The sequence below is a fragment of the Colobus angolensis genome, unplaced genomic scaffold (genome assembly GCF_000951035.1).
Source record: "Colobus angolensis palliatus isolate OR3802 unplaced genomic scaffold, Cang.pa_1.0 Scaffold17, whole genome shotgun sequence".
NCBI lineage: Eukaryota > Metazoa > Chordata > Mammalia > Primates > Cercopithecidae > Colobus > Colobus angolensis.
In genome coordinates, this window is record NW_012114821.1 from 15,454,326 (window position 1) to 15,478,919 (window position 24,594).

The 24,594-nt window shown below is 36.5% G+C and overlaps 1 protein-coding gene across 5 annotated transcripts in view; it reads left to right on the forward strand.

Annotated features, from left to right (window-relative positions):
* Window positions 1-24,594, forward strand: part of FAM49B (family with sequence similarity 49, member B) — a 106,305-nt gene that overhangs the window by 70,939 nt on the left and 10,772 nt on the right. For all 5 annotated transcript variants that reach the window (XM_011938178.1, XM_011938175.1, XM_011938176.1 and 2 more), the window contains 6 exons: window positions 4,250-4,371; window positions 13,429-13,534; window positions 18,957-19,093; window positions 20,351-20,428; window positions 22,723-22,839; window positions 24,089-24,168. In XM_011938178.1, the coding sequence (XP_011793568.1) occupies window positions 4,250-4,371; window positions 13,429-13,534; window positions 18,957-19,093; window positions 20,351-20,428; window positions 22,723-22,839; window positions 24,089-24,168 (640 nt within the window). The remainder of the gene's footprint in view (window positions 1-4,249; window positions 4,372-13,428; window positions 13,535-18,956; window positions 19,094-20,350; window positions 20,429-22,722; window positions 22,840-24,088; window positions 24,169-24,594) is intronic.

The following is a 24,594-nucleotide window of genomic DNA, read 5'->3' on the forward strand; positions in this document are numbered from 1 at the left end:
GTTTTGAACTAATATAGTGAAGGACAGTAGAAAGAAGGAACAACATGGACAAAGACCTTATGGCATAAAATGTTAGTCTGTATTCAGTCGAATGTTTACTCTTGATAGAAGGATTTTTTCCTTAGATTAAACCTGGATGATAAGATTTTATTTTGTTTTTGTTTAATAATAGTTCAGTTAAAACATAAGCCCAAAATTGCTCCATAAAATTTGGCAGCAGTTATGCTGTTGACAGCATATAAAAAGCACTCAATCGAGCTAGGTTCAGTGGCTCATGGCTGTAATTCCAGCACTTTGGGAGGCCACAGCAAAAGGATCACTTGAGTCAAGGAGTTTGAGACCAGACTGGGCAACATGGCAAGACTCTATCTGTACAAAAAAAAAATTTTTTTTAATTAGCTGGGAATAGTGACATCTGGCCCTGCAGTGAGCTGTGATTGCTCCACTGCCCTCCACCTTGAGTAGCTGAGTGAGACTGTCTTTGGAAAAAAAACAACAACACTGAATGGGGGCCTGTATACTCTCTAGTTGTTGGAATTTCCTGTTTTATAACAACAGTGTTAATTTATAGCTTGTTCTAATGACAAATCTCTAGTCTAAGTAACTTCTATATCTGCTAGCTCACTAAATTCTAGTTCTTGGGAGAAAAGTGACTTTTATTTATTTTTGTGTCCTTTCCCAATCTTAGCATAGTGCTTTTTAAATGATAGAAGTTCAGTATGTATTTTTTAAACTTGATTTACTTACCTCCAGGTAGATCAAAATAGGAGAGTAAATAGAGGTAGTCATTTGTTACGGAAGAAATAGAATATATTTTCTCTGATTCTGTTAATAGTGCCTTTCCATTGAGTCATGCATTTCCTCTATTCCTTGTGTCCTTTGTGTTACTTGTTTCCTTACCATTTAGAAATATTGGGACCTACTCTGACTTGCTTTTTCATTTATCTCTTGCATAGTTTCAGTTGGTTTTGCCCTGTACTTTGAAATATCTTTATTCTGGTATCATCTTTCTTATTTTTCTAAAATGATATAGGATGATATTTATTCAGAGATCAAAAAGCATAGTAGTCTCCTTTAATTCATGCTGGAGACTTATGTCTCTGTACCCTCTCATTCATTCAAAATGTATTATAGAAAATCTAGGAACTGAGTTTACATATGTACCAGTGGTACATACTGTACATTCTAGTCTCTGTCTTGATGTAACTTACAGGGATAGATTGCATAGGTTTATTAAATGAATTAATGTAAAATTAAAGCAGAAAGACCCCTTATCACAATTACAATTTTTATGTTGACTTTTTATTTTTTCATTTCATAGTTAGTCCTTCCTTCTTTTGATATTATAATGACTTCAATTTTAACAGTTATATTTAGTGACTCTTTTTCTACCCTCCACCCTATAGGAAATTAGTGTGAAGTTACTAAAATTTTTAATTTACCTTCAATAAGAACAATTGAAACATGCCTTAATTTCCCTTGAACAGCTTTAAAAACTAAACTTGATGAGTAATATGTCTACTACTCTCAGTAGTAGATACATTATTTTGCAATTTTGAATGTCCTTTTGTAAATGGCACTTTTTTTTTTTAAACAGTAAAGCCGTTTTTTTCTATGGAAAATCAAAGTGACAAGTCTTGGTTGCATTATATAGTACCGTTTTTTGAAAAAAAAAAAAAAGTAAATAAAAAGCTTTATTTTATACAGCTTTTCCCCCTTCCTAGTATTTCACCCTTTTGCATGACTTGCTTTCAGTAAAGTAGTGCTTATTTGTCTGCTATTTTCTGTTTGTCTTCATTTCTACAGCAGTCTTCAGCAGCTTTCAAAATTATAAATGTGACTTTCCTGTGACAGTCTAAAAAATGTTTAATCATTGTGGTACTGGGTGTTTTTCTCACCCTAAAGGGAAACTTAAATCTTCTCCTCTATTTTTAAATTTCTTGGTACTTATTAAACCTTTACTAGTTATTAACCACTTACAAGGTCTACTTAAGTGTACTTGATAATGTTTCGTTTGTATGTTAAGTCTCAGTGTCACATTTTTATGTTAACAGCTAGTCACCACACCTAAAATACATAGTCTAGCATTTTCAAACTTCACAGATACCTTTGATATGTAATAGCTAAACTGTTGTCCTTTGTCATGAATTCCCACTTCATGAATTCAAACTAGATACGTGTCTACTATTGATGTTATGTCTGTAGTTTCACAATTCCATATGAAAAAGTGTAAGACTGTCATTTTTTGCATGTAAAACATATTTTTCTCTACTGCATCTGATGTAAGTATAAAAGTTATGAAGTGTGTTTTTTTAAAAAGAGTGTATGTCTGACTCTTACATTGGAAAATATGGTCTGGCTAAATGTAAAATATTTAGCAGTAAATTATTCCTGCTAAATAACAAAGCTTGATCTATAAGAAAGCTAACCATTTAGTTGCAATATCAGTATTTGTTCCTAGTAATAATACCTTTGTAGCCTTGGATAGAGAGTGTTTTTAATTTTTCAATTGGCTCCTCTTGTATAATTATTTTGTCACAGTATTTTCTTCCTAAAAAAATGATTTCTGAAAAGAAATTTGAAAAATAAGGGAACAGATATGTAAACACATTCTTAAATTGACTTTACATATGAATGTTACTTTATTGTTGCTGTAGTAGTTTTACATATGTTGAGTTTAAAATTCGGTAATGTAATTATTGAATTTTTAAAAAATATGTTGTATATTTTTGACTATTTGATAGATTTAATAGGTAGAATTGAATTATTACTTGCTTCAAGCACAAAATAAAGTTACAGTTTTTAGGGATCTTTACTCTCAGTTTCATGTGTAAACAGTTTCTTTACAATGTTCTAAGTAAAGGAATAAAGAAGTCATTGTGTATTTGTGGTGAGGCGAAAAGGAGCAGAAAAGTCTAGTTAACTAATTTTATATGATTGGTAGACAAAGATTTACCAAAAACCTTCTTTTTTGTTTGTTAAAATATTTTTAAACTTAAAGACCAGTGTAGTAGTATTAAAAGTGTTCTTACTTCATCTTCAATTCGTACTGATTCCTTTTCCCTCATAAGAGAAAATTTTAGCATGGAGGAATTCTGTGATTTTTCTCTAAAACATGATAATCAAATGTTTATGATTTTACGTGCTTTATGCCTTACCTGTGGTGCTGAATGTGGCTTAGTTGGAAAGATTTGTGAGAAAACCTTCATTTCCTGTTAGAGTCCACCTTTTTTCTTAAAATATAAAAGATTTGTCCTTAGAGAAACAAATGACCAGTGTTACTAAAGCAAGATTTCTGTTAGCTTGAGTCAAGCAGAGAGAAATCCAGATTTAGTCATTCATTAACATATGTTTTGCAGCTAACACCACAGGTGGTGAAAATGCCCATATTTTGTGTCCTTGATTCTGCTTTTTATAACTGTAATTCTTCCTTCATTTTTCTCTTATTCCCAAGTGTGTAGGAACTCAGATTTTCTTTAGTATTTCAAAATTTCAGTAATAGTATTGTAGTGTAGCTTAAAGTGTCTAGTTTTCAGCAACTGAGTAATTGTGGAGCAGTTTTATAACTTGAACTCCTCTGCATAGGATTCTTGACCTTGTATTCATCAACAGAATAGTTCAGTGATACTCTCTTGGGTTTGTTGTTAAATATATATATCCTCCCTTTTTTAACCTATAGTATTTATGTTGAGACACTTTCGAGTGATTCCTGGCAAAGGGGCTGAGCACCTAAAAACTATTCTTTTAAAGTTTTTTACTTTTTTATATCAAAACTCAGTCATTAAAAGTAAAATGAACTTTATAGGAAAATGAATATAGTTTGTCTTAAACTATAGATAAACAACATGTTTTAGTAGGCTTTCTTTTGCATTAAAATCTGTCATTTCTGATGCATTTACAGTGATAGTGATGGATGTAGTAGAAAAAGTGATTGTTAAAACTATCACAATTAAAAAATTTAATTATAATTATCAGATTGGTTTAATATACCAAGTCCTAATTTGGAACTTAAACTAAGTTAATAATATTTGGTGTTCCCTTGTTTTCTGTAATATCTATAAACTTGAAACTGGTCATTTAAATGTAGAACTATGGAAAAAGTATTAGTCTTTCCTTAAAAAGTTCAAAGTTAACATTAACTAGAATTAACTCATCTTTGGAAATTTGGGTTGTTAATTGCTTAGAGTTACACATGTATTTAAAAAAATTCATGTCACTGTAAATTTTCTTGTGCTTTCCTGCTATTTAGATGCCCAGCCTACAGAGTCTGAGAAGGAAATTTATAATCAGGTGAATGTAGTATTAAAAGATGCAGAAGGCATCTTGGAGGACTTGCAATCATACAGAGGAGCTGGCCACGAAATACGAGAGGTAAAGCATATTTATGTATTTTCTAGTTAACTAAAACGTACTGTCCCACCTCTTTGTAATCTCTATTGTTTTCTAGACTTCAGAATTCTGTATTTCATACTAAGTATTATATTTGAAGGATGCTCACTTGGCATTGTTTCAGAAGTGATAGCAGTGAAATGAGCATGAAAGGAAAAACTGCGTTCCATAAACAGGTAGTTTTTGTACATTAAGAAAATGTTATTTACTTTTTGGGTTGCTCTTGTACCTGAAATTTGCAGTATTTATATGGTGCTTCCTAGGAGAAAGTTGAAATCCTCCTTACAGTCAGTACACCTTCCCCATGACTTTACACCACAAAGAAAATATGTAGTGTGGTCTCTCTCAACTTTCCTCTCCCAAACTTCTGAACTTTTTCAGATTTCCATTCATCTCATTTTCTGTTTCTTTTGTTTTTCAGAAGAAACTGTGTCCTTGCTTCTTTCCAAGACTAACTTCTTTACCTTTGTTCTTCATCCTGTTTTGAAACTTTACTCTTTGAATTATTTTTTCTCTTAGTTAAATCTTCTTTTTCCTTTTACTGAATTCTTCCCTGTAGCATATCCATGTTTAGGTGTCCAGAACTATACAGAGGAAATCTGTGTCCCCTGGGCCTTCATCTCTCCCCTTCTCGTTACTGCATTTCTTGAAGCCATTGCCCGTGCTGTGTTTCTTGTTTCTTCCCATCCTCTGGTTTGTTTATTATTCTCTATAACAAAGAGTGCAGAGGTCATCAAGGTCACTCTTTGGGACATACATTCCATATCCACCTTGATTTCTCTTCTGACATTTGGAGTACTAAGTGAAGGCAGAATCAAGTGCAGACACCAGAAGGTGGTGATTCAAAACATGTGTTGGTGATTGACTAAATGTTTAGAGTAAGGGAAGAGAGAGAGTTAAATGATTCCCTGGTTTTTATTTTATTTTGAGACAGGGTTTTAGCTCTGTCACCCTGCCTGGAGTGCAGTGGTGCAACCACAGCTCACTGCAGCCTCAACCTGCTGGGCTCAAGTGATCCTCTTGCTTCAGTCTCCCCAGTAGCTGGCAGTCACCACCATGCCTGGCTAATCCCCTGCCAAATAGAGGCAGGGTTTTGCCATGTTGCCCAGGCTAGTCTTGAACTCTTGGCCTCAAGTGATCCCCGCACCTTGGCCTCCCAAAGTGTTGCAATTACAGGCATGAGCCACCGTGCCTGGCCTTTGTTTTTATTTTACATTAGCAGATTGTAGTGTCATTAACTGAGGGAAATTTTGGTGTGAATTCTGTTTCTTGATATGCATCCTTCCTTTGTTTTTGTCTGGAATGCCCTTCCTTTTTTTCTTCAAACCCCCCAATAATCTCCTACTTCCTCTTACTGTTTTGCTCACTTTACACACATATCTTTTGTGGGAACCATTCTTTTTTTGGGGGGGGTAAACCATTACTATTGAGTGTTTATCTCTCTACCACTGTACTTCCAGCTTGAGGAGGGTAAACCTGGTTTCTTATATATTTTGTTATTATCAGCACCTAATACATTGTAAACTTACAGCACTTAGTAAGCAGTTAGTAGTTGAACAAATAAATACAAGGGCTTTAGTCTTGGCAATGTTATTGGCTTAAGTAAAACCCTAAGGTTTCGGTAAACTAAGGCATATAACCATTTCTGTGAAATTCAAGTTCTCTAAACATTTAAACGTATTTTGAAAAATCAAACATTTGTGGAAATGAAAGATTTAAATGATTTAGTAGGATCTTAATTAACTAATTGGTAAGTTTTTTATGATGGTTGTTAGTGCTACAAATTCGTTTAAATTGTTTATAAGTGTTAGGTCATTAAACTTCTTTAAAGCTTGTTGTTATGAAGAGAAAAATCTTGCTATAGAGACAAACAATATTCATTTCCTGTTTGATTGTTTTGTTTCTTTTTTTTTGAGGCAGAGTTTTACTCTTGTCACCCAGGCTGGAGTGATCTCAGCTCACTGCAACCTCCCCCTCCCAAGTTCAAGCAATTCTGCCTCAGCCTCCCGAGTAGCTGGGATTATAGGCACCCACCGCCATGCCCAGCTAATTTTTGTATTTTTAGTGGACACAGGACTTCACCATGTTGGCCAGGCTGGTCCCGAACTCCTGATCTCAGGTGATCCACCCACCTCTGCCTCCCAAAGTGCTGGGATTACAGATGCGAACCACCACTCCCAGCCTCTCTTTTCTTTTCTTTTCTTTTCTTTTCTTTTCTTTTCTTTTCTTTTCTTTTCTTTTCTCTTTTCTTTCCTTTCTTTTCTTTTTTTTTCTTTTCTTTTGTTTTCTTTTCCTTTTCTTTTCTTTCTTTTCCTTTCTTTCTTTCTTTTCTTTCTTTAAAAAAATATAGAACTCCTAGGCCTTTTTTTTTATGGGGTGTCACTCTATTGGCCAAGTTGGTCTTGGACTCTTGGCCTCAAGCAATCCTCCTGCCTCAGCCTCCCATAGTGCTAGGATTACAGATATGAGCCACTGTGTCCAGCCCAGGTTTTTGCTTTTTTTTTTAATTGCAGTACTTCCCATTTGGGAGAATTATTCTGCTTCTGTGTGTGGGAAGGCTTTCTACAATATGATAATAATAATATTAATAATAGTGTTTTCTCTAAAGTCTGTTTATAGATTTGATTGAATGCATATTAAGATTCATTTGTAATCTTCTGGAATAGAGTATAGTGGTAGAAAAGTTTATATATAGGATATATCAAAGAGACCTTCTAGGGCTGTGAAGCTAGGATATCCTAATGCTATGACCAAAGATTGAAGTTTTGCATAGGATCCCATAGTCACTCAGTAGTGCTGTTTTCCTAAGGAACTACAAGACATAGCGACGCATAGTTCACTCAAAAATAGTCCATGATTGATGATGTGAGAAAGTGTCTCCAAGTTTAAAAGAAAAAAGAAGGTTTACGTAGAAAAATAACACTGGAGAATACAAAAATATAAGGTAAAAGTAATAAGCAATGGTAAGTGATTCATCTTACCAGGCTTGAAACAACTTACAAAGGTACCATTGTTGAACGTTGATAAATGAAGTAATAAAAGATAAATAAGCATTGAAATATAAAATATGTAAGCTAGAAAACTGAAAAGCTGTATTTAAATCTACTGTAGATGGGGGACAAATGTGTAACTATTCAGGCAGTTGAAATTTTTGTTGAGAAGTTGATGCGGGTTTAATGATACAAAGAGAAAAGATTTCTGAAGAGTAGAGAAACAAAGGAAGGTACAAATGAAAGATGAATATATACCAAATATACAAATAACTGATGTGTTATAACGGTCATAGGTCAATAACTAAATTGCTGATAGTGTTAATTAATAAGACTTAGAGCAGCCAACTCTTCTATCTATGAAAAAGCACAGACAACAGAAAAAATGGTCAGCTTTGCTAGTAAGTGCACATCACTATGAAGAAGTTTTAGTTGGTTTGTGAAGAAATGGTAGTCTCCGTCACTTCAAGAAGTATTGTAAAATGGGTAGTCTTTTTGGAGGTCGGTTTGGCAGTATGTTAAAAAAAACTATAAAATTGTTTGTGCTCTTGCACCAGGTACTTATATTTTATAAAACATTCCAAACAACTGTAATTTAAGAGGAAATGTCAATGTAAAAACTAGTATGGCCGCCTTATTCATAGTAGCAAAATGGGGAAGCAATTCACAGAGTTATGGTGAAGATAAAATTAGACAACCCATGTAAACAGCATAGCACCGTGTCTGATACAAAGCTACATAAACCGAGAATTTTCTTATTACTACTATACTAATGATGTTGCATTATATATTAATATATTTTAGTTTAAATAATTTTTTTAAGCATTGCAGAATAGAATAAAATTTGATTTAAGATAGAATCTATTAAATAAACAATGCTTATTGTCTAGGATTAACCACCTAGAGGGAAAGAAATACTTTCCATTAATGGTAATATGTCCGTAACCGCCTTAACATTTTTTTTTGTAAATTAAAAAAAAATAAATAGCCGGGTTTGGTGGCACACACCTGTAATCCCAGCACTGGGAGGCTGAGATGGGTGGATCACCTGAGATCAGGGGTTCAAGACCAGCCTGATTAACGTGGTGAAACCCCATCTCGACTAAAAAAAAAAAAAAAATTAGCCAGATGTGGTGGTGCATGTCTGTAATTCAAGCTACTTGGGAGGCTGAGACAGGAGAATCACTTATACCTGGGTGGCGGAGGTTGCAGTGAGCTGAGATTGCACCATTGCACTCCAGCGTGGGCAACAAGAGTGAAACTCCGTCAAAATAAATAAATAAATAGAGACTTGCTATGTTACCAACACTGGTCTTGAACTCCTGGCCTCAAGCGATCCTTCTGTCTCAGCCTCCCAAAGTGCTGGGATTACAGGCGTGAGCCAGTGTGCCCAGCCAGTTTTAACATTTTTGAAAATGAGTTATACCTGCCCCTTTATAACCTCACCACTGACATTTACTAAGTGCCCCTTTCCCTTTTACATGTTGGCTCTAATGGGTGTTGACCCAAAACCTTGCCTAACAGAGTGAAATTATTGTGAGAGGACAAGGAATTAGAAGTATAAGGAAGAACCGTAAAATATTTATTGTAAGGGAGCAGCCAGTGTCTTCAGTTCTAAATCTAGGCAAGGCAGGGCCAGGGAAATAGTTATCTGTGCCCAGTTACGAAAATGGGTGACATTTGCTGGAGCATTTTTATATTGTGAGAATGAATTGATATTTAGAAAAGCATTTTTAGATCCTTGCGAGAAAAATAGGATCGACTTCTTTAAGAGAAGAAAATAAAATTTTAACTTTTATCTATTTGCTTTTTTGTTGTTACTGTTTTTTAGTTTAATAGACATTTATTCCTTTAGTTGAATAATCTCTATACAGTCAAAATGTATGATTTAAGTTACTATTATTATTATTTTTTAGTAGAAAGGAATTTAGATCTCAACAATTTCTGTGAACTTTGTGAATATTTCCTGGAAATCAGTTAACCAAGCTTTTTGAATCCCATAGAGAAGATAGGAGAAAAATTGGTCCAGAGAAACCAGTATTTAAATTAAAGCCAGCAAATCCAGAATGTAGAATTGTGCAATTCCTTTTCTGCATTTCCTTCACACTCAAATTTACCCTGGGAGACAGTAGCCTGGTCTGTGGAAAAACGTGATAAAGACAAATGCAATGCACTGTGTTGGTATGTAAATGTTGGCACATATCTGATGTTCCAGCTTTGTGGAATGATAAGGTAATTTTAGGGTAGTTTGAGCAGGGACAAGAGAGGTAACTGCAGACAACACATACGGTTAGATTGGAAACCGGGAACTTCTATTGGCTCAATTATGACTTTTCTCTGTAGCCTGTGAGTGTGGACAGAGTGGGTTGGCTCAAGATGTTTTTATTTGTAAGGCTGACTGGTCTAAGAATGATGTACATACTTCTAAATAGCCAACTATTTTCCCCTGATGTGGCTGAAGGATTCATAATGGTCACAAGTTAGTGTTACTGAGAAGTATTTTTAAAACTTGATTAAAGTTGACTTTTTCTACCCTCACACTTCAAAGGTATTTATCTAAAGCTTACTGGCTTCCCATCCTAGCATTGATTAGTAGTTTGCAAAAGTTAAGGTTAATAATTCAGTTTCACAGTACACCAGTGTCAATAGCCCTACTGACTACTATCCATTAATTTGTATAGAGCTGTGGCATTGGAACTTTTATGTGAACTTAAAATGCTACTGTGGAGACTGAGGCAGTTTTGTTTAGGTTAACCCAGATTTGTTTCATTCCTAAGAAAAGCCTCTTGCAACACATTTATTATTCTGAGAAATGGTTATTATTCCACATTTTTGGAAACTTTTCTCTCAGAAACAGCAGTCATACAAATGGAACAATAAATTAAATTCAAAAATGGGGATTCTATTTGAGCCCATATTTTTCTACGTATGGTCACGACATAGGGTTAAGGTATCATCCTCCCACTCTACAAATGTCTAAAGTGAAACTAAACTTAAAAAGTCTGTACTTGCCGAACCCAGCCACTTGAAAGTAAACCAGCACAGCGTTGCCATCACCCCAATAAAACTGTAGGATTAATCACGTGCACCAGACAAATCTGTAGAGCTAGTTAAAGAATTTATTTTAAACCTCCTGTATCACACAGCGTGTTTTAAACACTTGACATGTAACTCCAAAGTTTCTATTACTGGAAAGAAGACATACTATCACTTTAAGTTTTATGATTTGACAAAGCATTCATGAAATAATCTGCAGACTGTTTTTAACAGACAAGTAACACCTGTAAACAGATGTGACTGTCCTAAGTTGTTAATTAGATGTTAATTATACAAACATTACATATATTAGTGGTGAAGGTGGAGCTGGAGAGCATTATACCTTCTCCAAGCTGCATGGCAAGAACCAGACACAGTTTTGTGGAATTTAGGGACCATCCAACCCATTGCTTTTTCAGCCTGCAGATGTCAGCCCACGCATCACCCTGTGCTTGTAGACTGGTTTGGTGATCTGCTGGGTGTCAGGACTTCTTCTATAGCTTTATGGAATTGATCAATGAGGAAAACCTCAAAAATGTGTACGTGGAATCTTCACCAACCCAGTAAGAATTCAGGACACGGCCCCACAGTGGCGTCCAGCTCACTCCTTTGCAGTGTACTGAAGGCTTCGAGCAAACTTAAGCAGATTAACACCATAAAGGACAGGCTACCTGTACGTTGCACCCTTAGGAACTGGGCATTTTCAGCTGCCACAGTACACACGAATCCTATATATGACATAACCTTGTGTGGCTTAGTCTGCACACTTTATTGGGCTGGGTGGGGCCAGGATCTCTGTGGAGAGAAGAGAACTGATGGTACTGCCAACAGTGGACCATCAGTGAAAGCACATTACATCAAACTACTTCTGCCTCCATGCCTCCTGGGTGGAATTCTGTGTACCCATCTTGGCTTATTTGATGGTTGCCAGTAGGCAGAAAGGCTTATTTACTTGATTGCTGAATAACAAATACAAGAAACAAATTTTTACTACCTGATAAAAATCATTACCAAGTCTGGGCCTGAGGCCAAAGGATTTTTTTTCATATATATCAGCATATCAGGGTCTCTTTGAAATGTCCTTATTACAGTAGAAGGTGAACAAAGGATTGTTACATGTTGTAATGTCAGATTTTCTTCAGTATTACAGTATTTCTGGATTAATGACATAAGTAGGATTGACTTCAGGTTTCTATTGGGTTTAAGCATCATTTAAAAATATTGAATAAAACATCAATTTGAAAGTGGTGCCCAAGCTTATAAAGTAAATTGCTTACCCAGTATATAGCCCATTAATTCAGTTTGCAGCTAATTTGTTCAGAGCATCCTTTAGATCTGTCTGGGTTCAGTTTTATTTTGCTTTCCTGTGTTTTTGTTTTTTGTGTGGATGGAGTCAGAGTACTAGTGCCTTGGGAGTATTGAGACATGTCATGTAACATCTTGATAGTGTTGATAAGCAGGTCCCTGCTTTAGTTCTGAATTTCAGACGGTATGTTTAGTTTGTTTCAAGATGTTAGAGAAAGTAAATCAGGTTGTTAAAAAATGTGTTAACTTCTGTAAAGCAGCACAAAAAACATCTATAGGCAAATGAAAGATAGAGACAAGAAAATATGTATTTTTGGAAATAACCCTCTATATTCAGAAAAGATTGCTTGATGATTTGAAAGACTGGGTATAGAAGAAGTCATTTATATTAAGGATCTCTAGATTATATTTTCTTCCCTTTCAGATTTGAAACTGGTTTTTTCATCTTATTCAGGAAAGCCTGAGAAAAATTGATATCTAGAATAGGATTTTAGTTATAGAGAATAGGTGTCTGTGACAATTCTTTTTTTGTTGTTTTTTTTGAGACAGTCTTACTCTGTCACCTAGGCTGGAGGGCAATGGCATGATCTCGGCTCGCTGCAACCTCCACCTCCTGGGTTCAAGCGATTCTCCTGCCTCAGCCTCCTAAGTAGCTGGGATTACAGGCACGCACCAGCATGTCTGGCTAATTTTTGTATTTTTAGTAGAGACAGGGTTTCACCGTGTTGGTCAGGCTGGTCTCAAACTCCTGACCTCGTGATCTGCCTGCCTTGGCCTCCCAAAGTGCTGGGATTACAGGTGTGAGCCATGGCACCCAGCCGACAATGCTTAAATCACAGTTTCAGTTTGATTTAGGTTCTTAAGTCGTAGGTAGTTTTCTTAATGCTAGTTTGGACCCTGGAATTTTAATTATTGGAAGTTTCTTAGCCTGTTCCCAGAGTTGGCATATTATTGCCTTACTTTTTGAGTTTTATTTTCTTCTACTAAAATAATACTTTGACAAAGAAATACTAAGAGACTCTGTGCTATGGGAAACGTGCAATTTTTTTTTGTGGATCTGTTGGGCACCAAGGCATAATATATTTCACAAACACATTGGACCATTTTAAAATTTTCATTATGTTCGTATCTATTGCAAGGATAACTAAGAATTTATTATAATAGGTTGAAGTATCTATAGAGTTGAGAAGACCCACTCTTAGCACTCCTCTGTGGAGTTGGGAAGACTCACCTTTAGCACTCAGTAGAATATTCAACACTGTGCTGTGCGTGGTGGCTCATGCCTATAATCCCAGCACTTTGGGAGGCCAAGGTGGGTAGATACCTGAGGTCAGGAGTTCGAGACCAGCCTGGCCAACATGGTGAAACCCCGTCTCTACTAAAAATAAAAAAAATTAGCTGGGCGTGGTGGCACATGCCTGTAATTCCAGCTACTTGGGAGGCTAAGGCAGGAGAATCACTTGAACCTGGGAGGCAGAGGTTGTAGTGAGCCAAGATCATGCCACTGCACTCCAGCCTGAGGTGACAGAGTGAGACGCTCTCTCAAAATAATAATAATAATAATAATCAACACTCCTAGGTTCAATATTCTGTATTTTATAGATTATACCAGGGTTTCCTATGTTTGCTAAAGCTTGCATTTTAATGTAAAAATGAACCGTTTTATTTTTTTTTTAATCTAACTATTTTTATTCTTTGGATTTTGAAGGCAATCCAGCATCCAGCAGATGAGAAGTTGCAAGAGAAGGCATGGGGTGCAGTTGTTCCACTAGTAGGCAAATTAAAGAAATTTTATGAATTTTCTCAGAGATTAGGTAAGTTGAAAGTTTTGTTAATTGTGACTTGCCTAGTGAAAAAGATGTTTATTCATTCCAGAAATTTAGAGTATTTTATATTCATAATGCTGAATTTGGTTTAGTATCTGTTTTATAAGTAAATCAAGTTTGTTAGACCGTAAAATTACAGTGTAATCTTCTTTCAACCCTGGCCTTTTAATTCATTTAGACTATTTTTGTCCACAAGCTATTTTCCTCATCATCTGTGATTTTACATACACGAATCCGAGCATTGATTTTAAATGATTTTAAGAACACAAAAGTTTAACTAACCAAGGGCCTGAGGATTACTTTCCCATATATGGGAAAAGGACTTACTGTAGAGATGGAGAGAGATTCTACCAAGTGATTTCTCATAATAGGAGCCTTTAGCATCCAAAGAAATCAAAGAGGTTTTCTTGAAATTTTCACTGGTTACGCTCAATTCATGTATATAAAACTGTAGAAGATGAGAAATAGGCTGGGTGTGCTTGCTCCTGTCTGTAATCCCATCGCTTGGAGGCTGAGGTTGAGAGATTGCTTGAGCTCAGCAGTTCGAGACCAGCCTGGGCAACATGGCAAAATCCTGTCTTTAAAAACAAACAAACAAAAATAAGCTGAGTGTGATGGCACTTGCTTGTGGTCCCATCTACTCTGGAGGCTAAGGTGGGAGGATCACCTCAGCCCAGGAGGTCAAGGCTGCAGTAGCTGTGATGACACCACTGCACTCCAGCCTGGGCGACACAGTGAGACCCTGTCTTGAGAGAGCGAGAGCGAGCGAGAGAGGGCAAGAGGGCTAGTGATATACCCAAAGTTTGGGAAAAATTATTCAAAGTTCAGAATTGTGTCTTCAATATGAGCAAGCAAAATTGGAACTCCCTTTGTTGGAGGAGGAAGAGGCAGAGCAGGTAAGATTTAGCCAGTTAGCTCTTTGTGTGATTTTAAAGTTGTAAATTTGAAGCACTTTATTTTGTACAGTTATAGGCACAGGAGAGGAATAGTATAGATGTGTGTCAGAAATTAGAATGATTTGAATGTAGTTAAAACACATACTTTCATAAAGTTTGAATTTTTGAAATGTATAAATGTTACTAATTAATCATAAGAAAATCATACTGCGATTGTTTTTTAAATCCATAAGTCAGAAACCAGGGGGTATATACTGTAAGACTAAAGTAAACTGGGGACCCAAAAGCTAAATTTAAACTTGAGATTTGATTTGTCTGGCCCACATAATTTTAAAATTTTCTAATTAGTTGCCAGGTTTAACACTTGGTCACTGTATGGTTTTGTTTTTGTTTTTTTTTAAAGCCTCCAACTAGCAATAATTAATCTGCATGTTAGTGAGCCAGAACCACATGGCAAACCATCTCTGTCTTCATTAGTTAGGACTTGTGCTTTCTAGTTTGTAGTAAGTTTTTATTGTTTCATGTTTTTTAATATCTTACTCTATTTATATTTGATACTTGGCCATTTGTATTTGTAACTTCTGAAGTTTAAGTTCCATTTTTAAAAAATGTCTATGTTCTGGAAAAAAAGTGAGACAGTTGCTGTTTTTCCTTTAGATGCAGTAGGGCCTGTTAAATGTAATGTTAAGACAGACAATAGTTTGGATAGAAATATTGTGTAAATTACCTTTTTCTTACTGGAAATAAGAATTGTAGTTTATTTTCCCAATTTTAGAATTAGTTATTTTACATTATTTGTCTTTCAATCAAGTGTCTCCATAATCTGTAGCTTTGTACTTTATAACCCAATCAGCCTAGGTTTTCTGTCTTGGTTGTCTTGTCTACTATATACAGCTTTTCTTATGCTGGTTTCTGGCTGCATTTATAGTTAAATTGCTTTTGATGGTGCTCAGGTGCTATTCAAGTTCATCTTGGTCTTTTAGCATATCGCAATAAACAAAGAATACTTGTAAAATAGGCCAAACTAGTTGAACATAAGTGTTATATTTTTACCATGGGAATTGATCGGTCTCGTGGTGTATGTCCCATTATGGGTGCTATTCCAGCACAGACAGCACCGTGGAGCAGCATGCATCTGTGAAGACGCACATGATCCTTCAGAATCTTTCAGTTCTAAGGAGAAGGTTTCTTGGTCTGAGCACTACAGATACACCAGGGGTTATACTTCAGAAGAAGGACCCTGATCCCTTGCCAGTTTGCATACTTACAGTGGAACAGGGCAAAGATTACCTGCTTAATTTGAAGATACTCAGTTTTGCTGACAGGGTTTAACCACACTGCCCTGGTAAACTTGCCATACTTGCTTTTTCTGTACTTGCTTGTTTAGTTCTGAGGCCTTGGAGCCCCTCCTGTTGAGGCAGATACCTAAGGGAAGGTTGTATGGTCAGGCAGTAGGACAAACTGCTTTGTCTCCCCTCCTCAGTCTTCCTCATGCTTTAGGGGCTTACATTAGGGACTGCCTCCAAGGGTCATAATGAGTAAGTCCCTCCAACATGTTAGCTTCTTTTCACTGGGCAGAATTTATCAAAATGTATTTTAAAGGCCCCAAATGCCCACCGTAATTGTGGTCATGACTCTTGGTTGTCTTAAATCCTTTACAATCCATGTCCTTGGGTTCTCTTCTGAGGATTTGAGAGTAGATAGATGGCAGTTGGTGAGAATAAACGACTGTTACCTCTATAGGGAAACTCTCCCCAGGGTCCTCCTCTTTCTAGTCAACTAGTTACTCTTCCCTGTCCTAGCTTGTGGACTGGTTTGTCATCTTTATCATTCCTTCTGGTTGTCTTTTCCTTGTAAGCGCCTTCTTTGGTTTTGGCTCCTGCACTTATCTGCCAGCTTCCTTTAGTTCTTCCAGAATTTAGGGCTTAATAGCCTATTAATTTTCTCCTCGTCATCTGCTTTTTAAAAAATCATAATCTTATGGTTTTGTTTTAGGAGCTTCATCTGAGTCCAGTCCCAGTCATCTTTTCTTTGTCCTCTCTTTCTCTCCAACTCATCCAGAGACCTCTGGGACATTTTCTTGTGGGGTTCTTTGTCTCCAGTTTCTCTTGAGACCGAGCATTGTAGGCTAGTAGGACTGACTTGTGCCGGCACAGGCCTGCAGGGTGAGGCTGATCTAGCGGCTTCAAAGGCAGATTAGCAGATTATCATCTTGAGTTTCCCTTTCATCGTAGATCTACCATTGAGGGCCTCAGCCATTCATAGACAAAAGTTCTGCAACTAATGGTCACTGACCATCCCAATTTAGCCAAGCAACCTGACTCCAATCCCAAAAGTGGTAGAGAACTTGGAATGCTGAAATTAACCCTGAGACTTGATAAAGTCTAGGCAAATGCATTTTTCTTTTTTTCTTTAACAGACTATAATAATATTTTGTAAAAACGTTTTTTCTGTTCTGTGTCTCTCTTAGTTTTCCACTTAACACCAACAGATAGACTGAATCTTTGGAGAAGTAAACCATTTTTAAAGTATAACCCAAAATGTTTGACTTTTAATTGATCTTCTTCACATCCACTGTTACACCTCGATACACCATCCATACCCCTACAGTCCATGCTCCACACTGCAAATGAAGTAGCATTTTAAAATGCTAATCTGATGATGCCACTCCTCTGCTTAGATGATTTCTCCAGGGACGTTAGGATGCCGAAGCCGGCGTACTTAATGTGGTACACAAATTATGTGTGTATTAATTATCTTAGTCCTCGTTACCCTCCTAATTGCCCTCTGTACTCTTACATTGGTGGTCTTGCAGTTCCTCAAGTGTGTCATGCTCTTCTCAGTTCAGGGTCTGGCTCCCTGCCTTTCTGTCTGCAAACCCGTGTTCATCCTTACTACATACTTCAATCTCAGTCCAGGAGTCACTTATTCAGGGAAATCTTTTCCTAGGCCTTCCATTAGATGAAGTCTTATTTTTATACCTTTCCACTGTACTGTGTACTTATTTTCAGCACATATCACAACTGTAATCATTTGTCTTCTCTATATATAATAAGGCTCCGTATGAGCACAGGGAGCATGTCTGTCTATATCCATTTTCCCAGTGCTTGGCACAGGGTAGCCAGTAAGTACATTTTCTGACTTACTGGAAAAAAAAAGGATAATAGCTGTCATTTGGAGTTATTATATGGATGAGAAATAATGTCTGTGAAGAGATAGTTCAGTACCTGGTATCTAACAGATACATAAGAAGTACCTACTGTTGTTTTTAATCAGTAGATTAATGTTTTGTAGGGTTACAGAAGTAATTGGTACTATTGGTAGTAATCAGGAGGTGAATGTTTTATGAGGTTACAGAAGGCTACGTACAATGTTGCTTTATTTCAGAGAGTTTATTGTGGTAGAAAGAATAGGGCTTTGGAGTCAGAAATACGTAGCATTTACTAGCTATAACTTTAGGCTCTAAGCTCTTTGAAACTCATTTGATCCATCTGCAATGACCATGTCATAGTTGATGGTGAAAATCAAATGGGAGACTATATTCATTGTACAGTAGATGTTGACTCATACGTAAATCTTCATAAATAGAAAAACTGGGGTTTATTGTAAGTTATGGGCTGATGACCTGACATAAAGTTTTTAATTTGTCATTAATATTTGTTTATTAATCTGACATTTATTAATGTCATCATAATTTAACTCTGTAAGCTCTTATTTTCTCTGACCGCAATCTAGCAGCATTTTCCAGTTCTGTGATCTGTAACTGAATTTGTTTGATTTCTATGACTTTTTGAAATATTGAAATGAAATATTAGTATTTAGTATTTAATATTAGTATTACTATTTAGTATTTCCATTATCAAACACGGTATTTATTAGCCTAGCATCCCAAAAGTACCACTTATTTCAAAGGGACCATTTTGTTCATGTAATGAATTAGAATATTTATATTGTAGCCTTGAAATGTCAAGTTCTAAGACAAGAAGTTTATTGAACCACATATTTTGTTCTCTTTAGTAACTGAAAGCAAACAGTTTGTGTTTATAAATTAACAACATATTCAAAGTATGAGAAATTGGTAATTGATTCATAGACATATACAAACAGTGTGGACACAGTGCCATTGAAGAAAGTTACTCAGTTGTAGATAATAGTTACCATTTCATAAAACCAAATTCCACACTGTGTGAAATGATTAAAGTAATATAAAATTTGCCCTTTGATTCTGGTGTTGAATTCAAATTCACATCTGCACTATTTTCAGTCTGGGTTTACAGAACTTTAAACCCTTGAATTAGTCCCTTTAAGGTTATTTTGTTAAACGGTATTCATAATGTGTGCAGTACATTAGTAATGGCAACATTTAAACTTCTTAATTAGTTTTTATTATATTTAGATCATCTGTTTTTTAAAGAGAACTTTTCTGGGAATTAACATTTATGAATTGTTCATTTTTTAATAAATATCACACAGATACAAACAACTTAATGTTTTTTTCGATTTTTTTTCTTTAGAAGCAGCATTAAGAGGTCTTCTGGGAGCCTTAACAAGTACCCCATATTCTCCCACCCAGCATCTAGAGCGAGAGCAGGCTCTTGCTAAACAGTTTGCAGAAATTCTTCATTTCACACTCCGGTTTGATGAACTCAAGGTAGAATTATCTATTGGCCCTGATTGTTATGAAAATCATGAATCTTTTAATGAGTACTGGGAGAAAAAGCTGGGAAACATTGTTAAAACGTATTTAAATGATGTCTGCTAGACCTTAATAAAAATGGAAAACTGGATTTAGAAATTATGACTAGTCTTTTGATATATGGCAAAGAGCAAATTACTGAGTATTCAGTCTCAATCTTTTTTTATTTTTTGAGACAGAGTCTTGCTTTGTCACTCAAGGTGAAGTGCAGTGGTGTGATCTCAGCTCACTGCAACCTCTGCCTCCTGGGTTCAAGTGATTCTCCCACCTCAACCTCCCGAGTAGCTGGGATTACAGGCATGTGCCACCATGCCTGGCTAATTTTTGTATTTTTAGTAGAGATGGGGTTTCACCACGTTGGCCAGGCTGATCTGGAACTCGTGACCTCAGGTGATCCACACCGTCTCAGCAGTCTTCATTTAACTTTGTTTAAAAATTATCTCCGAAACAAAATGTTGATCTTCTTTTCTAATATTTTTTCTTTTCTGCTCACACCCCCTGCCCCCGTTTTTCAACACTGTTTTATATTAAAATGTTGCTAAAATTTGTTTTTTCTCCCTTCCTTCTTTCCCGCTTTCTTCCTTTCTTTCTGCTGCTTTTTTCATCTGTCATTGTTTATACTATTTGGAACTATAAATACCTTGTTAAAAAGAATGAATGTAAAGGAATAAGCACTAGGTCTCATATCAAGAGACCTGAGTTCCAGTTTATACTCTGCCACAGTAACCCCAGTCATGAGATGTTGGGCAGGTCCTTTGATTTTTCAGGGCCTCTGGTACCCTGTCTAGAAAATGGAAGAGCTGGATTTCAAACTTCAGCATTTTATAATTGTATCACAGTCAGATTTGTATGTAAAATTCTAGGTTGAGGATTGCTCTGTTGACCGTATCTACATACCTTTATCGTAGTAACTAAAAACAAGTGCCTAAACAGTCCTTTTTGTTTTTGTTTGATAAACAAGCTTTTAGTACATTACCTGAAATTAACTGAAAAGAAAAGGGAAAGTATACTGCCTGCGGCCTTTTGTTTTGTATGTTCAGTAAGGACTGAATACAGTTATAAGCCACCTTAGATTGTACCAGTTCTAGTTCTTAAAATGATACCATGAATTATGCAATGTTTTATACTAATTAAAACTGAAGATTTTTCACTTAATTTTTTACATTAACATTTAGTACATAACATTATTTTTCCCACAAATGTCTTATTCAGATGACAAATCCTGCTATACAGAATGATTTCAGCTATTATAGAAGAACATTGAGTCGTATGAGGATTAACAATGTACCGGTAAGTTGATGCTTTGAATTGGGGGATGGTAAGAATAACTTAGTGCTCAGCCTGTTCATTTTATTATTTTGTTTGTTCATTCAGATAGCGTTAAAGCTAGTAATAAAGTTAGTAACTATGGGCAGCCACAGCTGTAGGAAGAAAAGCAAACTGTAACAAACCGTATGGTATTTACCTGTTTTTCTTCACAGTCTCTTAAATTCCCAAAACTACTTCAACAAAATTGCTTGTCTGTATAACGTTGATACTTATAAAATTTCGCGATGTACTCTGATTTTAACTGTACAGAAATTTTGTGAGTTCATAGTTACGAGTTTTTTGTCTCCATATTTGTAGAATGGAAGTCGTGGAGAGAAATCTTGACCCCAAGTCAGTTTTCCTCCAAGAAATTAATGGTTAATGCAGGCACGAGGGGATAGCGAGGTCATGGTCTGTTAACACATCTGTGCCTGATATGGCTGTTTGAGAAAATGGCTTGTGCCTGCTTCTTGGCTAGTATAGCATTTCTTCTGGCTTCTTTAGGTCTGTTAACTTCTTACTGTCCTCCTCTTAAGCTGTTTATTATCTTTTCTACCTCCAAGGAATTAAGTACCTTAAGTGAAACTAGAGCGGAAGAAAATACTAGCTTGTTCTCTGTGTATTCTGAGAACCTTATAATTGGTCTGAAAAATTTCAAAGATCAACCCTTGTTTCAAATAGATAGTTTAATAGAGAAGTACTGTAACTATGTAAGGAGTGATAAGTGGCATAAGAGATTTAAAAAATATATATATCAAAGACTATCATTCATTTTCTTTTTCCTTGATAAAATATTTTAGGAAGCACTTGCACTAAGGCACTGAGTTGGAGGAAAAGATTCCTCTTTACGAAACATCTGTCACTTGCATCAATTTGATTTTTGCATTGACCAGTTCCTGGTGTGAGACTGACCTTAGCATCTGTCTTTTTCATACCTACCGTGTAAAATAAGATAAAAGCAAAGCAGCCAATCCTATACTATACCCATCCTTGCCATCACTTAAGGCTAAAGACATTAGTCATCTTGGTTCTTCCTTTTACCCTCAATAATTACAGGTAAAAGCCAGTTGTTTTCAGAAATATCTCTGAAATGTCTTCTCCATCCTTTTCCATCTCCTCCTCCCACTGTTCCAACAGAGAGCCTAATTCCCACTCTTTCTGGCAGTCATTCTGCACAGCATAACTCATTTTCAGACCTACAAGTCTTTTTCCATTTTCTTACAATCCGCCCATGATGATCAGTTAATTTTCTTTAGGAAATTGACTTAGTTGTCATTCCTTTCATCTAACACTCTAAATGGCTCCCCATTCCATATGGAAGAAAAATACGAACTTAAGCTAGCATTTAAGGTACTATACAATACAGTCTGACCCCAGCCTGTATCTTTCGTTGGTTGCAGCCACTTAACTACACTGAATATGCTGAATTACTCTTTAGGGAGTCATTTGAAAACATACTCTTTCCCCTGCCAGATTGGAATACCTTGTTTATCTGCCCAATATCACCTGCAAAAGGATAACTCTTCTTCTCCTTAGTTTCTTCTATTCCAACTTAATGTTCCTCTGACTCCCTTTTTGTGTTATCACCTGTTGGAATCTTACCGTGGATGTTGTATGGATTTTTTTTTTTTTTTTTTTGAGACGGAGTCTTGCTCTGTCTCCCGGGCTGGAGTGCAGTGGCCGGATCTCAGTTCACTGCAAGCTCCGCCTCCTGGGTTTACGCCATTCTCCTGCCTCAGCCTCCCGAGTAGCTGGGACTACAGGCGCCCGCCACTTCGCCCGGCTAGTTTTTTGTATTTTTTTAGTAGAGACGGGGTTTCACCGTGTTAGCCAGGATGGTCTCGATCTCCTGACCTCGTGATCCGCCCGTCTCGGGCTCCCAAAGTGCTGGGATTACAGGCTTGAGCCACCGCGCCCAGCCTGTTGTATGGATACTTAATTGTTCATGATGGAGGACAGGGTACAATTTTATAATCATTTTTCTGTCCTCCATAACATTTAGAATCTCTTGTATGTAGTAGACAGCTCATCAAGGTTTTATTTAAATTCCTTAATATCATTTAAAATATTTTTGAAGAGGTTAATCTTTTAAAAAAAAAAAATAACTTCAGGTCATTTGTAGTCTTTTTTTTTTTTTTTAAAGAATATTTAAGTATTATCGATACATGAGAGTCTAAAATGTAATTGAGGCAGGCACCCTACCTGGGTCCTTTTGTTATTGTTATTGTATGTAATAATTTGTGAACTAACATCAAGTGCTTTTACCTTCCCCACAGGCAGAAGGAGAAAATGAAGTAAATAATGAATTGGCAAATCGAATGTCTTTGTTTTATGCTGAGGCAACTCCAATGCTGAAAACCTTGAGTGATGCCACAACAAAATTTGTGTCAGAGGTAAGCATTGCCTAGGCAGCTGCTCTGTGTTGTTACTCATCCTCCTGTTGCAGACGTGATCTCAGCAAGCCCAAGACATTAAATACCATCTTGAAGCCAACTGACTCCCAGATGTATGTGTTGAGTCCTGACTTTATTCTGAGGCCCGCGTGTGCACACCTGTCCACCTATTTGCAGTGTCTTTGGAGTGGTTGACACCTCAGTGATACCTGATGGAACGGCCAAACCAAACTCTGGGTTGCCTTTTACAACCCTGCCCTTTCTTTAGTTTTTGCTTTTTCAATTAATAGTACCAGTGCAGGCAAAAACTTACAAGTTATATCATCCTAAATTCCTTTCTTTCTTTTTTTTTTTTTTTTGAAACGGAGTTTCACTGTTGTTGCCCAGGCTGGAATGCAGTGGCACGATCTCGGCTCACCACAACCTCTGCCTCCCGGATTCAAGCGATTCTCCTGCCTCAGCCTCCCTAGTAGCTGGGGTTACAGGCATGTGCCACCACACCTGGCTAATTTTGTATTTTTAGTAGAGACAGGGTTTCTCCATGTTGGTCAGGCTGGTCTCGAACTCCTGACCCCAGGTGATCCACCTGCCTCGGCCTCCCAAAGTGCTGGGATTACAGACGTGAGCCACCACGCCTGGCCATCATGCTAAATTCCTTTCTATACCTCACTCCCTACATGTATTCCATCAAACAGTCTCGTTGACTTTCCCTCCAAAATACTAATATATCATGAATATGAAAAGTTACTTTCTTGCCACCAGCCATATCAGACTTCTCATCTGGATTACTGCATTTGTGTCCTGACCATTCTTATTTCCTCCACTCTTGCCCCAGTACAGTCCTTTCTCCATAGAGCAGCCAAGTAATCTTAAAACATAAACCATGTTCCCTCCCTCCTCCATGTAAAATGTTCCCAGTGACTTCCTAGTACCCTTAGGATAAAATCCAACTATTGCATAGCCTGTAAAACTCTACACCTATGACCCACTGTCTGCATTGTTGCAATTGTTCTTACACAGCTGGAATGCAAGTGCCTTTCAGAAGAGTACTGCCTTCGCTATCTTGCTCATAGCTGTATCCCCAGTGCTTGGAACAGTTGCTTAGAGTGTAGTGCATTATTTAGAAAATTAGTAGTAGGAACCAGGTTTTAAAGTTGCTAATTTTTCATATTATGCTAAATTTTAAATTGTGCTTAAGTAATAACTGTTTGTTACTTTTACTTTTTTTGTTCTTCATATACTTCTACAGAATAAAAATTTACCAATAGAAAATACCACAGATTGTTTAAGCACCATGGCTAGTGTATGCAGAGTCATGCTGGAAACACCGTGAGTATCAGCTGATCTTTTTCACTTTAACAGTGCTGTTGAGATGACTGATATTTCAAAACATGTTCATATATGAACATGTTTTATCTGGAAGGTGGAAAGTAAGTATATTCCAAATATTGAATATTAATATATGAACAAACTTAAAATTTTTAATTTGGCTATTTAATGTAACTTCTGGTTAAGTATAAAATGGAGTTAGTTGGTCTTCAGGTACCTCAGACTAGTCAGTCTGACTCAGACTCTTAGTTCTCTTCTCAGAACAGAAATGTAGTGGTGGTTTTTTCGTGGCTGGGATGTGGGAAAAGAGCTTTAAGGCTCCCTGGTTATACTCACCATAAATGTTCTTTTTCCATATTTAGTAAAGAATCTTACCCTTTTGCCAAAGGGCTGGAATTATTCTTCTGTTCATCTCTTTTTCTCTCA